We start from the raw sequence: 17,361 nt of genomic DNA on the forward strand, positions 1-17,361 counted from the left end.
TTGCAAAGTACAGGGAATGCTGGTAAGTGACAACAATCAGTGGATACTCCTTATGTGTTCTAATCTTAAGATCTACACTAAAGTATCCCTTCTGCTACTTACCTGTGTAGAGGTGGCTTGGTTGGACCCTACCAAAGGAACAAAGAACCAAATACTACCTTGCCACTTTGCCACCCATCCATCTCTAGCAAAGATGGTGGCGGCAAGATGTAAGCCTTGGCACAGGGAGAAATCCAAGTGTGCCCACAAATGCATATACTAGTGGGAAAATATATTGCAAAATTGTGGAGAATAGAATAAAATGAGAGAGACAAAAATGGGCAGATTCATGCATTCCTTACTGCTGTCATACATATAAACTCAGAACTGGCCATGCAAAGAGCCATGATAATAGCTTCCTGACTGGCAATACCAAAAGGTATCATGGTCTAAGAATACCTCTGTACAATAGAATCTCTATTCTTTTTCCAAAAAGACCAATCATGGTGCATTCAGACTAAAGGAATTTTATTTCAGATTCAGGGGGAAAAAACAGTGAACAAACATGATTGTTTGGAAGTTAGAGAGTTTATTCTTGGTCAAGTTAGAAAGTAACTTGATTCATTAGGCAACACACTCTAGGCAAGAACTAGTGAGGGCTTTAGGATCCTCTTATGTGTATAGGCAAAACACACAAACAGTACCATAACATCAGCTCTGCAATCACATATCTACATAGAATGTCTTTAATGTACACAAATGTAATTGGTCCTTTGTAGTGATCAGGACTGTATGGAGCCATATGGACAATATATATATATATTAAGAACATTTCACAAAGCGAGGGGAGGAACTTTTAGAAAATGGAGTGGTTATCTGTACAGTCGACATAGGTTTTTGGCATCTGAGAATTCCTTTCTTTTAGGGCTATGCCCTTTGAAATATACTAGAACGAGATAGGTGTGATGCGACATAACAATATTCATTGAAACTTTAGAATAGTACAGAGTTATACTGCACTAATCATGCAAAAAAATAACCTTTCTGATCTGTCCCTGTTAAACAAACTCATAGTTTTAAAAAAGCAGACGTATCAGTGAAGCAATGAGTTTAATGAAGGAATAAATCCAACAATTCAATTGATGCCAATGGGAACTTTCCTTCCACTGCAAGTAGGTGTGTGTGTGTGTGTGTGTGTGTGTGTGTGTGTGTGTGTGTTGAGAGAGAGAGAGAGATCAAGTGGGACTGCAGCAGCTGTAAAGGGTTCAATACCTCCCTATCCTTTACTCTGTTCACGGTATGGATTAGGCCCTCTTTAGAAGCACCAATCACACCATTGCTAACTGTGTGAATAACATCACTCCTTCTCCTTGGATACTGGCCCACATCACTGCAAGCAACAGGAGGCTTTGCCTCCCATGGTGCATAGTTATTAAAACAGCAAGACACTAAACAGTGGCCAACAGCAGAGCTGAGCAGGTCAAAGCACCTGAGGTATAATAAGGCAGGTGGTGTCATAGTTCTTTTTTAGACTCACAGCCTTCCCAGCATGGACCTTCCTTATTATGTAGGCACCATGTTGAGCATAATATCCATCCAGCGGTTCGTTTTCAGTTTATCGGAGGTTCTTTAGGCTCCACCTGCCATTTACTGTGGACATCAGCAGAGAAAGACACAGAGGGCGTGGCATTATATTTCCTCCTAAAAACCTAGCTAAGAAGAGTCACAAAGCATATATGTAAAGATATGGCTTAAAAATGCAGACACACAGAATGGGAAAGCACTCCGGAGTCTGAAATGGATGGAAGAACCGTATTTTTCCTTATGAGAAGTTTAGTCACTGAAATGGATATCACTTTGAAGTGATCTTGCTAACATGAGGGTTTGGACTGATCCTGCTAAACCAGAAGAAAATGGGAATGTAGCAGGAACCAGAGAGGCAACTGCCTAAAAGAATAGCTATAGTGGGAACACTCATGTTTGTTGTTGATACGTTTCCCTTGAGGTGCCTTCCTCTCCCATCCAGCTGAGGTTCTGTAGCACCAAATCAGTCATCTACAGTTTGGACACAGTTATTTTCAAAGCCTCACCAGTCACAATGCATAGATTTGCATAGCTGCCAAGTTTTCCCTTTTCTCGCGAGGAAGCCTATTCAGCATAAGGGAAAATCCCTTTTAAAAAGGGATAACTTGGCAGCTATGGATTTGCATTTTCCCCTCCTGGATCACCTGAAATCACCAGAAGACCACACCCACTTCAGACCACATCCCCTCCATAATGAAAACAGGACAGCTTCTCCACATACCACTCACGTTTTCTCCAATCCCACTCCTTGATGCCTTTCCACAGTTCCCCTCCAACTAATTATCTTCCTTCTCAGTAGCACTGTCCACAACTGCACTGCAAAAATCAACTGCTGTGCTCATTGTTTAAACTATGAACCTGAATCCTCATTTTTAGTGTTTACCTCGATCCTTCACTCCCTCAGGGCCGGCTCTAGGTAAGGTCCCGGTGGCGTGGTGCGCCAGGGCGGAGGGCCGGGAGGCGGGGCGCTGTGCGGCGAACGGGCGGGACGCTGCGGGGGCACCGGAGTGATCTCCGTGCCTCAGCGCCAGGGTGCCCGACCTGCTCCAGACTGCCCTGCACTCTCCTTCCATGGCTTTGGAAATCAGTTTAGCCCAGGATATGGCTGTTTCATGATACTGTATATGAGAAATCCTTACAACAAGAACAACAACAAAATCTACTGGCCATGTCCAAGTGCATAAGGAGATCTGGCAAAACAATCCTTTAAAAAATTCCAGGGTTTCTTTTTTCAGCCACTGAAGTGGTGTAAGTGCTGTTTTTGGACTACAATTTCCATCATCCCTGACCACTTGTCCCGATAGCTAGGGATGGTGGGAGTTGTAGTTCCAAAACAGCTGGAGACCCAAGTTTGGGAAAGCCTGCTCTAAAGCATATTCAAAGCACATTTCCCCCCTCAAAGAATTCTGGGCACTGAAGTTTAGAGTTGCTGGAAATTGTATTTCTGAGAGGTAAACTATAGTGCCCAGAATTATTTGAGGGGGAGACACTGCTTCAAATGTGCTTTAATGGCAGAGTGTGCACACAGCTAGCGTTTGCTTGCACATAAAGAAGCACTAATAATCACACACAGATGCAGTTTATTGCATGGGGGGGGACTATTCCCTTCTTCACTCTAATTACTCTAGAGGGAGACAAGACTAATGTCTATCTCAAGTGGTTTAATTTAACCCTTCTCTTTTGAAGGAATGGGAAATATTCAGAGAATAGAGAGGAGAGGAGAGATTATGACATTAAGTCTTCTCAGTGGCCTGTAGAAAACTGGAATGTTGTTAAAACTATCAGATGGTGGTAAAGGTTTGCTGTTTCAGGTTACAAATACACAAGACTACTCACAAAATTCAAAGCTTCTTAGCTTTGAATTCGTGCCATTTAAATCAATTGGGGGGATGGATTACAGAGGCATCCTCAAACTTCGCCCCTCCAGATGTTTTGGACTACAATCCCCATCTTCCCCAACCACTGGTCCTGTTAGCTAGGGATCATGGGAGTTGTAGGCCAAAACATCTGGAGGGCCACAGTTTGGGGATGCCTAGATTACAGTAACTTAACTTTTGCATGCAGAATGACCTAGGTGCAGTCTCTGGCATCTGTAATTAAAAAGAACCAGCTTGGAAAAGATGCAAAAGGCCTGAGATGATGGAGAACAGCTGCTAGTCAAAGGAGACAGTATCGTGCTGCAGGTTAACACAGTCTGACCTGGTAGCCTGACCATGCTAAATGGGCATGTGCTAATTTAAAGGTCCATAGGGCACATGAAGACAGGCTGTACCACCCATGTTCAAAAAAGCAGCTGGAAAGGTACAAAAGGACATGTTACGCAATGTACACAGTGTTGGCAGTGGAAAGGATAAGATCACCTTGGATTTTGTCCAAAGATTGCCTGGTATAAAAGAAGTTTGTACCTGCCAAAGAACACATGACCTGTGCAATTTTCGGTTATGTACCCACTTGGTTTTCTCCAAAATAAAGATACTGGGGAAAGCAGAGTTGTTTAACAAGAGAAGGAAAGAGAAGACTGCAATTTGGTAATTATGTTGGCACTGACTCAATATTTGAACTGAAGAAAATATTTAAGGAGAAACAAACGTTTTCCTCTTTAGCTTCTGTTCTCAATTAGCTTTTCCCAAATCAGCCTGCAATTCAGGTACTTAGCATGAAAAGGTACCCTCATTACGGGCAAGAACACCCCCAAAGGCTTTTATCTTCTCAGCAAAAGATGATGGGAACACATTCAGCTGGTTTCACCATTTTGGAGATTCGGCAGAAGGGTTCTTTGTTCAAGCCTCCCACTGGGGCAAAAAGTGTACTGGCTCTTACACCCCAGCAGTCCTGCCTCTGTTACAGACTCAACATGGAACTGGGGCTCATCAATGTGTGTCTATGGCCTAGTTCTCCCTGGACGTGGTACTCACTCTCTATCTGAAATAAGCCACTTCAACATGGAGGGTAAAGGCTGTCAATTGCTGCTAGTCAAGATTGCGGTATACTACCTCCAGGACCAGAGGGGGTATTCCTCTGAATACCAGTTGGCTGGGGTTCACCATCAGGGGAGGGCTATTGCGCTACTTGTGGGCTTCCCCTGGGCATCTGCTTGGCCACTGTGAGAAACAGGATGCTGGATTAGGTAAGCCTTTGTTTCTTACACATCAAGTAGTTACCGTAGTCCTTCCTTATTCTACCCTCTAGCTTCTCTTATAGGTAACAGAAGCACGACAGCCTCCCTTATTTACACTTGCAGTGGGGGCAAGTTAAAGCAGGGGGAACAGTGCAAAGAGGAAAACAATTAAGCCACCCCTTCCTCAACTTGATCCAATTTAGGGAGAGGAGGGAGGCGAGACCCTAGAGTTCCTGTCAAGTTAAAATTAAATGTGTTGGGAGATTCAATCATGAATATCCTGTGTAGTTTGGCCTTTATCACCTGCAAAATGTAAATTGTTTGAGCTGTTCTTGCAAAAGTAACTCCTGTACTGTATATTACAGGTTGAGAAAATGGGGTATTTCCAAAAGAACAGCTGAACTTAAATGTTGTTACTGATTAGGAAAGATTAGGAAAGATGCTACTTTCAACTTTTGAACTTCTTTTATTATTTGCTAGATCAATTAAAGCAGTTTGCTGGCGTTTATTCTCCAAATGGATTGCTTCTTTCCTGCAAGCTCTCCTATATACTTTGAATGTGTAAGCAGAAATACTTGACTCACGAACCCCAAACAAAGTTGGAAGCTGGTGCCAGAAACAAGAAAAGATGTACACTGCCTTTCTCTTCAATTTAAGCTAAGTTTATCTGTATCATCTGTTATCTCAGTCTCTGTCATTTGTTCAACGGGAACCCTGAAATCAAGACCACAGAGAGTGAGAATATACACCCATCCTTTTTGAAGTGTGCTCAACAAATTAAGCAAGTGATAGATGCAATTTTATGACAATGATTATCTAACTGAAAGGCAATGGGATTATTTACAGATTGTATCTATCTTGCAAAAGAGAACCTGGCAATTTGTGCAAATAGGACTGGCTTAACTGGCTGGGCTACTAAGACTACAGCAGGGCCTTTTGTCAGTTAGCATGTCATAGACCTTTAGCTATAGGGCCCAGCAAAACAAGACAGCATTCTTTGCATAACACATTGTAAGAAAAAGTACACTTGAAAAGGTACACATGGTAAATACTGCTGTGTTCCCACAGAGAAGGGAGATTTGGGGGGGGGGGGCAGTATTTATGTGCAACCTTTTTCCAAGGGCCTGCACTAAACCAAATTGTGCTGACTGAAAGAGAGTCATTTCAGCAGACACTGGATCATTCCTCCTAAGAGGCAGATAAGAAATCAGCATTATTATTATTAGTAAGATAATCAAAAGCTTCTTATCCTTGTATCAAGGAGGAGTTCATCTCAGCCTATCCCATTTTATCCTACACTAAAAGGCTCCCCCATCTTGTACAAAGAAACACAAACCAGGGATTGTGGGCGAGTGCCTGGATTCAAAGCACAATCCAGAAGTCCCAGCTGGGTGTTAAAATACAGTGCTACCTCGGTTTTTTAACGTAATCCATTCCGGAAGATTGATCAAGTTCTGCAATGTTCAGAAACCGAGGCACAAAGGGCAGTCTGCAAATTATTATATTGAGAAAATTGAGAAAAATAACATATACACTCAGTGGAAGCCGTTCAACTTCCGAGGCACGTTTGAAAACGGAAGCATTTATGGCGTTCAAAAACTGAAATGTTTGTCAATGGAGACGTTCAAAAACCAAGGTACCACTGTACCTGTTTGGGGGAAAGGTGGAGTCAGGCTCTCATTCTGTTCTCCCTTCCTCCAAAACAGTCAATATAATGTATTAAATGTATTCTGAGCAGGGATGCATTTGCAACAGCTCTCTATGCCTATATATCAGAATAAGTTGCCTTGTCTGGAGTCCTGTTTTTATGTCCTAATCCTTACCTATGGCTTAGGGGACATTTAATGATAATGCTGCAGAAATGGTTGGTAGTAGTGCATTAGAGGTCAAGAACTGCTCTTCTAAAGCAAATAACAAGCACTTTAACAGTCATAGAGAAAATAATGACTATACTGTACTGCTTCAAGTCTTTTCTTTGGTCTGCATGAGGATTAAGGCCTTAAGTAATAATGTGTGTTAACTGGTACCAGTAATAAGACGGAAACCAGAATGAGAATATCTGCACAGGAAGCTTAAATCAGTCTTCCTTCAATCAGGTTTGTAATATGGACGCTAACACTTACCAATAATCCAGAATGTTCGGTTACATTACAGATGCCTTTCATCTGTCTAAACAATAGCCAGATGTTAGAACAAAGGAGCCAAGAGATGCTCAGAGGCAAATTAAGTGCCTTGTGTAAAACAGTTTTTGAACTTGTCGCATCAATCTCGCTGTGGCCATTTCTGTATACAGTAGTTACAGGCTCTTGACATTTCTTTTTCGGAGCATCTAAAGATTCTTTTCAAATACAGTGGTGCCTCGCTTAACGAATGCCCTGCTTAACGAAATTTCCGCTTAACGAAAGGATTTTTCGAGCGGAGGTTGCCTCGCTAGACGAATTCGTTTTATGAAAAATTCATCTAGCGAATCACGGTTTCCCATAGGAATGCATTGAAATTCAATTAATGCGTTCCTATGGGCAAAATAAAATTCAAAAAAAATTCAATGCATTCCTATGGGATTCGCTAGACGAATTTTTTGTTATAAGAAAAGACCCGTGGAACGAATTAAATTCTTCTAGCGAGGTACCATTGTATCCAAATGTTCAACATACACAGATAGTGTGGTTTAGCAGGAGGGACATAAGAGAAATATAAAGGAGAACGTACTTTTTAGAATAGCTAGGACTGGTTTCCATTAGGCATGCATATCTGGCATACATTGTGTTATGTATTGGTTTAATTTGTGTACATGCGTTCCTCTGCTAGTCCTGCAACTACCTTTCCTGCTCCAGGGCGATTCAAATGGGTGCGGTGACAGTTGCTATTGGTTAACTTGTTAGCACAATTTGGATCCCCACTCTGATAGGGTCCTGCCAAAATCTAAATGTATCCTTTCCCCAACCCCTGCTCCTGAGAGTATAAAAGGAGCTCACCCTTTCCCTCCAGTCAGTCAAGATTCCTACTGCAATAAAGAAGATTGTTCTTGTTATACTTGACTCCTAGCAGTTCCTTGCTAGTATGCTGACTCGCTACTCAGAGCTGACTTCACGAAGAGCTGTAATCGCACTCACGACATAACACATTGGTTCAAGTCTACTCAGCATCATCCAGATTTCTCCAGTAACTGGTAGCAGAAACATAATCTCATAATCTCTAGCCTTAGAATCAAGAAGACTGTTCTCCTCACAGAAAGGGGGCCTTTCAAAATACAACAGGGCAGGCTTGATGTAATAAACGGAGGGAACTTAATTTGTCTCCCTGTATAAGCTAGGCTATCAAGGTGACCTTGCCTAGTACAATCCAGCTGTCAAAATCTACCTTTCAGAGTGGGCCTTTAGTGTTCCAACAAAAAGAAAACACCTTGCTGAAATAGCTTTCACTCATATCAGTGCACGAGCGTTGCATATTTTGCACACATGCAAAACTATGAAACATCACTACCTCATCACAAAAGTGTCTGCACTCAAAGGGGAAAACACACCAGAAATGCGCGCACACACACTTAGTCTGTGGCTGGCTACCACAGTGTTCCATCCACCAAAATGGAAAAGGGACGCATCTGTTCAATCCATATGGGTCTGCTCCAAGTTAAATATGCTGTTGTCTCCAGCATACAGTGTCCTGAAAGAGTGCCTCCCCGCTCCTTCTCATTCATAGGACTGACTCTTTAGATTCTAGATCTTTAGTGCTAGGTGGCGGAGTAGCAAATGTGATGGCTTGGTTTCTGTGCATTACCAGTGGTGACGTTTCCCCCTCAGCCTTGCTGTTTGGAATGGCTTCTACGCAGACTTCATTGAGTTTTTCTTCTGCTTTCTCCTTAGCATCTTTTTCATTCAGATAATGAAGGATACCTGCTCCAAAGGCATCCCCTTCTACATTCACAACTGTAGTGGTCCGGTCCCTGGTCAATTGGGAAAGAACACAAAGGGTACCCGGTGTTAACAAAATATCACAGGAGATGAGATTGCTCAGTCAGCCTACAGGGTACCATTCCCCCCCCCCGATGTATACATTTCAGACGTCATGAGAAACTGAGTAGAGCTTCTCAAAATGTGCTCCATTTCCGTGAGCAGGCTCAGGGTCAGAGAAGCAAAGCCCACCTCACGCAGGATACTGCTCCCCCAGTTCTACTTACACACAGCCTTGAAACCTTGAAGAAAGGCCACAGCTCAGAGGCAAAGAATCTGCTTTGCATGCAGAAGGTCCCTGATTCAATCCCTGGTATCTCCAGGTTAGGGCTGAGAGAGACCTCGTCTGAAATGCTAGAAAGCTGCTGCTATTCAGTGTGGACAATACTGAGTGAAGCAGAATGAGAAGGATCCACACATGAGCTGTTTTCCTCTGTCGCAACTGCAGGCAAATGTCGCCACCATGAGAATGAACAAGGACACAGGGCCGGCTCTAAGGCAAGGCTTGGTGGCGCCGCGCAGCTGCACCCGCTGCAGCACGCTGCGCCTGCCAGACAGCCTCGGTGGGAAAGGGGGGGGGTACTGGAGCGACATGCTTAAGACGGCCCTGCAAGGACAAACCTGAACAGCCAGAGCAATTAAGTTTTTATTTTGGTATGAGCTTTTGTGTGCATGCACACTTCGTCAGATACACTGAAACAGAATCCACCAAAATAAAAACTTAGTTGGTCTTTAAGGTGCTACTGAAGGAATTTTTTTATTTTGCTTCGACTCAGACCAACACGGCTACCTACCTGTAGCCAGAGCAATGATCTCCTTATTCCCTCCAGTAGGAATAAACAAGTGACTGGAATCAAACAGCTCTCCTCCTTGATGATAGCTCAGTCAGTAGAGCATGAGACTCTTATAAGTGGTGCTCCAGCCACAGAGGCTTAGAGTGGTAATCAAAAACAGTGGTTACTATAGCTGGCTGGAGGCATCAATACTTATATTGTCCAAGGGTAGGGGAGGCTACTCTCTGCTGAATTTTGGCTTATCTCATAGGAGAATGGAGTCAAACAAACAGTGCATCTAGCCCAGTATTGTCAGTGCTAACTGGCACCTGCTCTTCAGGGTTTCAATCCTACCTGGAGATGCTGGGGATTGAGCCTATGACTTTCTGCAGGCAGAGAGGATGCTTCAGCACTGAGGCTCCCTACAGCTCCACCCTCCACAATGCTTCTCTCTTAGGGCTTGTCCACACTTATCTCTTGTCCCACTCTTTCCAAGCACAGGCCCATGCTTAAAAGCTCTTGTGTCCCAAGCATTTTCTTTTTTTTGTCTGAGGTTTCCCCACTTTTCAGCGTTCAATCGGAGCAAGTGTCAATTTGGGTTTTCCATGGATTGCTATTTGCTCCAACTGAGCTTTAAAGAGCGGATTTTCGCATGGAATTTTAAAGCGCAGGCCATGCCTAGAAAGAGTGGGGGGAAAGGGAAGTGTGGATAAGCCAAAAGTCCGTCATTCCCAGTGCTGCCAGCTAAGATAAAAAGTGCCTGGAGGGGTGGATTGTGGGAAAGTAAGTTGCTATGGAGAAAAACCCCAGCTCCCCTCACAGGAACACAATAAACTGTCTTATAGCTCATCAGACTGTTGGTCAATCTGGACCCAAATTGTCTACTGACCAGTAGACTGCAACCCAGGGTGGATCTACACACAGAAATAACACACGCTATAAATAAGTCAGAAATGAAATTGTTATAACAAAAAAAACCTATGTAAAAATTGCATAGAAAATTTGTTTGCTATCTGGTGTTACACATTCAAAGCATTGTGTTGTTGTTTTTTTAACTAATGTGGCTGAGTCCCTAATCACTTTAACTGGAGATTCTAAGGATGAGCTGTGCCATAACATCATCAAGATTGGCCCTTGATAACTGACCTACAGTATACAGCATCTCCCTTTCCTTTTTTTAGGTTCCTGCTTTTTAGGAATTCTGTGCTTTATTCACTCTGTCAGCTTTAAAAAAAATCTTCTGAAATGTATTGTTATGAGTTTGTGGGGAGGAGGCAGGCAAGCTGCATGCTTGAGTCCCCCTTCTAATTCCTGGATCCAGCACAGATTCAACTGCTGGAATAGCCAAGCCAGCCTGGTTATGGCCCACTAAATATGGGAGTGGCTCTGTGCTAGAGGACAAATGTGTGGGCCTCCCTTTCTCAACTCTCTGTTAGTTACCGTAGAAAGACAAGAGGCTGGAGTTGAGAGTTGAGTGATATGAGCTAGAAGCTGGATGCAAAAGCGGCAGATTGGAAAGGCAGAGGGAGGGAGGGAGGGAGGGAGGGAGGGAGGGAGGGAGGGAGGGAGGGCCATGGCTGATTTCTGCTGGGATCCAAGACTGTGGCTATGGGAGAAGCAGGGCATTCTTGGCATGTTAATGCTGTGAGCCCCTCCACCATAGGCTCAGCTTGTATATATGTGTAAATAAACCATATATCTTAAGGACACTACAGTCTCCACGGTACCTCATTGCAAAGGAAACACAACCTTGGGTGAAGCACTTGGAACCCCAGGAATCTCCCACCACTCGGAGACTGGAGTGGTGTGCAACAGTATGCTACCCTAAAAAAATTATATCCAATTCATGCCACCAACCACCTGCAACGACACCACAATAATTTGTGCCCTAACCCAGCGTTTCTCAACCGCTGTTCCACGGCACACTAGTGTGCCGCGAGACGCTGGCTGGTGTGCCACGACGTGCAGCGACGAGAAGGGCGATTTGCATTGTCATGTGCCTGGCGGCCGCCAATAAACAACACTGACCTGCCGGAAAGCAATATTTGGCAAGTGTTTCTTACAGTCATAATTATAATATAGGGCGGCACAGAGTTAAATTTTTTAACTTTTTTAATGGTGGTGTGCCTCGTGATTTTTTTCACGGAACAAGTGTGCTGTGGCCCAAAAAAGGTTGAGAAACACTGCCCTAACCACACACCAAGTACTTACACAATCCAGTCAACAGCCAATATGAGGGAGATATCATTGGTGGGAAGTCCAATTGCCTCCAAGATAATAGCTATGGTGAGAACTCCTCCCGCTGGGATTCCAGCAGCTCCCACGCTGGATGCAGTGGCCGTAACCCTGTCAATGGGAATCAATATTGGTTACTGTTGTGCTGAAATGGCACATATGCACAAAAATGGCAAAGGTTTCCTTTTATGTCTAGGGATATTTCTTCCTTCCCACATGCTGGCACAACATGTTCCAGGTAAAAAGGTAAAGGTAAAGGACAGTTAAGTCCAGTCGCAGACGACTCTGGGGTTGCGGCGCTCATCTCGCTTTTCCGGGGTCATGTGGCCAGCATGACTAAGCTGCTTCTGGAGCGACGGAACACCGAAACCAGAGCAGTGCATGGAAATGCCATTTACCTTCCCACCAGAGCAGTACCTATTTATCTACTTGCACTTTTTGGTGTGCTTTCGAACTGCTAGGTTGGCAGGAGCTGGGACCGATCAACGGGAGCTCACCCCGTTGCGGGGATTCGAACCGCTGACCTTCTGATCGGCAAGCCCAAGAGGCTCAGTGGTTTAGAACACAGCATTCCTGTGTCCCTATGTTCCAGGTACTTAGGTGTAAAAACAGAAATGCTTTTTTGCAACACAGATGATTCATATCACCACTGGGAACCGTATACTTACTACCAGCACTAGATTTAATTTTGTTCATCACGGTCTCCATTTGCATCACGCTCACAATTCAAAGTGCATATATTTCTCCAAGCTGTATTCTGCAGATCTAAATCACTGTTGCGCACTCTTGGCTTAATTATGTATCTATTTATCTTATTTCTTAAATTTGTAGGCTGCCTTTTCACCAGATGGTACTCAAAATAGCTAACAGCAATACAATACACTAAAAAATTAATAAACGAATGCAAAAATAGGAGGCATCAATAGAATGATCCAGTTAAAACCAATGGCAACGTATTTATACATCAGCTTAGGAACAAAGGCTTTTGCCTCCATGCAGAAAGCCACAGAAATGGGGTTAGCTTGGTCTGCCTTGGAAGGGAGCAAGTGGCAGACTTTGGGCTCTCAAATTTCAGTGGCACCCTGGGTGACACTAAACTTCAGTGCGCACCCAACTGCCACATTCTGTTCTACATCATTGTTGTGGGTGCCCCCTGCAGTGCTGGTGCCCAGTGTGGCCAAACCAGTCACGCTATCCTAAAACTGCCTCTGCAAGAAGACCCAGCTTGGCCTTTTTACAGGTCCATTAGAGCATAATAGAATTGTAGAGTTGGAAGGAACCTAGTCCAACAGCCTACAATGCAGGCCTCTTTCGCCCAACATGGGGCTGAAACCCACAACCCTGAGATCATGAGTCTCATGCTCAGACCTTCTGGAATCTGAGCGCTTATTCACAATTGCAAAATATACTGTTTTCTCACTGGGAGGAGAAAGTTGCTGATGTTTTCAGCACATTCAATCCCGACTACCCATGAAGTGGAACACTGTCCATGGGTGCCATCTTAAGAGGACACTATTTTCTGCCTATTCCCCCTGCAGACTCCTGTGCTTCCACCCCCAAAGAAGATCTGGCGGATCCTCCCTCCAGAACAGCATGTTGAGTGGCACTGGACACAACCGGCAGGATTGGTGGAAGACTTACTCCCGTGGATCTGAGTCCCTTCCGCAAACGAAAGCTCCTTCATTCACAGAAGGGAATGCCTGGATTTAACCCACAACCTCTGTGAAGGGCAGACATTCCAAATACCGGTAGTACTAGCAGTGCATCCAAGAAAGCTGAAAGAAGGCAAGCTATTGTTTCTCTCTTGCACCTTTATAGCTAGATAGCTCCAATGTGGGTATGCAATAAATGGAGTTATCACTGCATTTGGCCATCAGAAAAAGGCAGCTTTGCATTGCAACTTACAGAATGGTGAAGATCTGTCCGCTATTGAGCTCATGGTTGTTCAGCTGGGCAATAAAGATAGCAGCTATGCACTGAAAAATGGCAGCTCCATCCATGTTCACCGTGGCCCCAATTGGCAGAATAAACCTGCTGATTGTTTTGTCTATTCCATTCTTCTCCTCGATGTATTTCATCATTGATGGAAGAGTTGCAGAGCTAGATGTGGCCAAGAAAGGATATCATCATTAGGTCTGGCAATGTATATAACCCATTAATATAAACATTCTAACAGCTGGATCTCTCTGCCAGCCTAAACATATTGTGCAGCATTCCGGGTACATGCCGTTCCAAGGTAACCCGGGAACTGAAAAGAGCTCCACATTCTATATTTCCAAAAGATACAACCAAGTCTAATAAGAGGAAAAATATAGGGCGGTCTAGGATACATTTCAAAATTGCTGTTTCTGTTTCAGAGCTGTTATGACCAGTTTAAGCAAGACACTGTCTAAGAATTTAGATTAGACTGGATTTCATTATTTGTCTTGGTGGCCAAAAGCAGACAATTTGCAACGCCTAACAGCCAGGCACCTCAGCTATCTCACACTATTAGGGAGATGCTATTTTCTTTGGCCATTTGAAACCAGTCAGAGCCATCCTAAGTGGGAAAGGGAGTGAAGCAACAGATCATTTAAAACTCCTGGCTTGAGCTGCCCAGGATGGGGTTGCAATAGGGATGTCTCTCTCTCTCTCTCTCTTTAGCCCTAGCCTAGCCCAATTGTAAATGCCCCCTGTACCCACTTTGAAACTAATAAGAGGAAATAGCTATGTCAGCCTCAAACTGGCATAGCTGATGAGCCTGATCTTGGAGTTTCTTGGAGGATCTTGGAAAACTTTGGATCCAGTGGAACCAAGGCTGCCTCTGGCCTGCTCCTGAAATGCCTTATTTTGGGGCCTAACTAATGGCTACTACCGTTAGCAGGTCTACACCTGCAGAGCTTTCTATGTGCATGGAGAGAGGGGGGTCTTTGATGGGCACCCCTGCCCTGCTGGAGAAACTTCACCCCATCTTAAATCTCTTCAGCCAGTGGATCAGGAGGGCAGGATTACTCGGTCAAATTCTGACAGCTATATTAGGGTATATAGACATGGGACATCCAAATATTACTCTAAAAGCCTATGTGACATTTTGAGAAATTAGACACCCATAAGAGGGCTTCTTGAGTTGCAATAAAAGCTATGAAAATGACTAAGGAGCTCATTAACCTAGAATTATTACTCTGAATTAGAACAATGTTATTCCCATTTCACATATAAAAGCTTACATCAACCAACCTGGAACAAGTGGCAAAAGCTGTCGCAAACGGTGTTACAAGTCCTAGCAGAAAAGTGAAAGGGTTTTTGCGTGTAATTGCAAAATAAATAAGAGGTAAAACGATCAGTCCATGGATGAAGTGGCCCAGAATCGAAGCAAATATATATTTCCCAAGGCTCGTCACCAGCAGCATGATGTCGTCCATTTCCACTATCTTGCTTCCAACAAGAAATGTAATGCCAATAGGTACATACCTGCAGGGAAGTTAACATTCAACGTTAGTAAGGAACAAGGTCTTTAAAGTGCCATAAACCAAAGCATGTGAAGAATGCAACATTCTAATTAAAACATTTGACTAAGATTTGTTCTTTGATGAGCATATTCCCCCCCACACAAACAATATTACCCTTTCTGCACTGCCTACCTTTCCTAAACCCTTATACAGTATTTAAGGCCCGCCCTCATTATTATCATTATCTGTCAGTTTCCATGCTATGCTAAGTCAGCCCTGCAGCACTGATCTAGCTCAAATGGGGTGGGGGACATAGCTGTCAAGTTTTCCCTTTTCTCGCGAGGAAGCCTATTCAGCATAAGGGAATTTCCCTTTAAAAAAAGGGAGAACTTGACAGCTATGGTGGGGGAAGATCTGAGAGCTACAGGTAAAATATATGTGCTCCCACAGCAAAACTGTTATTGTCCCTTCTTATCATCTATTGGAGGGACCCTGGTGGCGCTGTGGTTAAACCACTGAGCCTAGGGCTTGCTGATCAGAAGGTTGGCGGTTCGAATCCCTGTGACGGGGTGAGCTCCCGTTGCTCAGTCCCAGCTCCTGCCAACCTAGCAGTTCGAAAGCACATCAAAGTGCAAGTAGATAAATAGGTACCGATACAGCGGGAAGGTAAACAGTGTTTCCGTGTGCTGCTCTGGTTTGCCAGAAGCGGCTTTGTCATGCTGGCCACATGACCTGGAAGCTATACGCCGGCTCCCTTGGCCAATAATGCGAGATGAGCGCGCAACTCCAGAGTCGGTCACGACTGGACCTAATGGTCAGGGGTCCCTTTACCTTTACCTTTATCATCTATTGGGCACGGGACAACATAGTAATGCTGCTGTTTAAATAAGTGTGTGGGCCTGCTAAATGCATAGGAGTAGAACAAATTGATCCAAGCTTACAAAAGGTCCCAGGTTCACACTCTTGCATTTCTTGGTATGGCCAGGAAATATTCCTGTCTGAATCCCTATGGAGTGGTTGTCAGACATATAGACAATTCTGAGTAAGATAAACCAATGGTTTCATTAAGCATAAAAGCAACTTGATTTGTTTCTAAATATGATTTGAACATGAAACCTAATGAAGTTGATGTTTTGAATCCCACTTAAACAAAAAACAAAAAACTTAACTGCTTGATCTCTTAATCTATAGCAGGGTGGCTTTTCTTCAGTTTGCTAATTAGGATTTCAAAGAGGGAGATAATAAATTCCAGAAAAGGAGCCCTGAGAATTTCTGTTCATTCCAGGGTCAAGTTAAAATGTATGCCTATAAACTACAAAGTGGAGGGTTATTTGATGACTGATTAGCTTGGAGTGTTGGCTTAGTAATGACAAAACGACGGTGCCACCTATCAATTGCTATAATATTACAAAGGGATTATATTTAGGAATTGGGGGGGGCGGGGAATCCACCCTACTCAGATTCCAGAGCAAACTCACCTGATTTTATCTGGGCAGTTAATGGCCCAGAAAACATTAATCTTCCACTTCAGAGTCCACAGTCCAGTGGATTGCTTTGCAAGAAGGTCCAAGGGATGTGTACTGCCTCCATTCCTCAAAAAAATTGTTTTGTGTTTAAACTCCCCAAAGGCAGGCATCCATAACTTGGGCTGACTAACACCCAAGGCTCCTTGTCCCTGCATGCTTTGAATTCATATATAGTGTCACACAAAAATATACCGTGTTTCTCATATTATAAGACATGTCTTATAAATTTTTTTACTCAAGGGGGGTGTCTTATTATTTTTTTAAAAAATTACAGTATGGTACCTCCCCTGTCGCGGCTCGGCGCCCGGAACTGGCTGCTGCTGCGCTGCTGGGCGCGTTGTCGGCGCTTCAGCAGGGCACGCTGCTGGGTCCCGCTGGGTCGGGGCTTCACGCGGCGCGCGCTGCGGCTCTTGCCGGGTCCCGGCTCGGAGCAGCGCGCGCTGCGGCTCTTGCTGCGTCCCGCCGCCGGGTTGGGGCTTGGAGCAGCGCCAGCGCCTGACGCGGCGGCGGGACGCCGCAAGAGCCGCAGCACGCTCAAGCTCGGGGCGTTTTTCACTCGCTCCTGCTTGACGCCGAGCTCCCAGCAAGACTCACCGCCGCTGCTGCCTCCGTGCGCAGCAGTTCAAAGCTCCAGTGGGGCAGCCTCTTCGCAAAGGAGCTCCGGGAGGGACCAGCGAGTGGCAGCCGCGGCGGCCAATGAAGGCTCGGCCGGATGTTTTTTTTTGTTGTTGCTGCGTCCCGCTGCGTCCCTCCTCTTCCTGTCGCGGC

General features: G+C 44.5%; 1 protein-coding gene across 1 annotated transcript in view; it reads right to left on the bottom strand.

Annotated features, from left to right (window-relative positions):
• Positions 1-898: 898 nt before the first annotated feature.
• The window catches only part of SLC1A4 (solute carrier family 1 member 4), a 40,103-nt gene continuing 23,640 nt past the window's right edge, over positions 899-17,361 (bottom strand). Inside the window, exons 6-9 of the mRNA XM_035110263.2 lie at positions 14,856-15,089; positions 13,545-13,739; positions 11,616-11,750; positions 899-8,624 (exon numbers count right to left, since the gene is read on the bottom strand). Coding sequence (XP_034966154.2) covers positions 8,375-8,624; positions 11,616-11,750; positions 13,545-13,739; positions 14,856-15,089 — 814 coding nt within the window. The 3' untranslated portion in view covers positions 899-8,374. The remainder of the gene's footprint in view (positions 8,625-11,615; positions 11,751-13,544; positions 13,740-14,855; positions 15,090-17,361) is intronic.

Source organism: Zootoca vivipara, chromosome 3 (genome assembly GCF_963506605.1).
Source record: "Zootoca vivipara chromosome 3, rZooViv1.1, whole genome shotgun sequence".
NCBI classification, from domain to species: domain Eukaryota; kingdom Metazoa; phylum Chordata; class Lepidosauria; order Squamata; family Lacertidae; genus Zootoca; species Zootoca vivipara.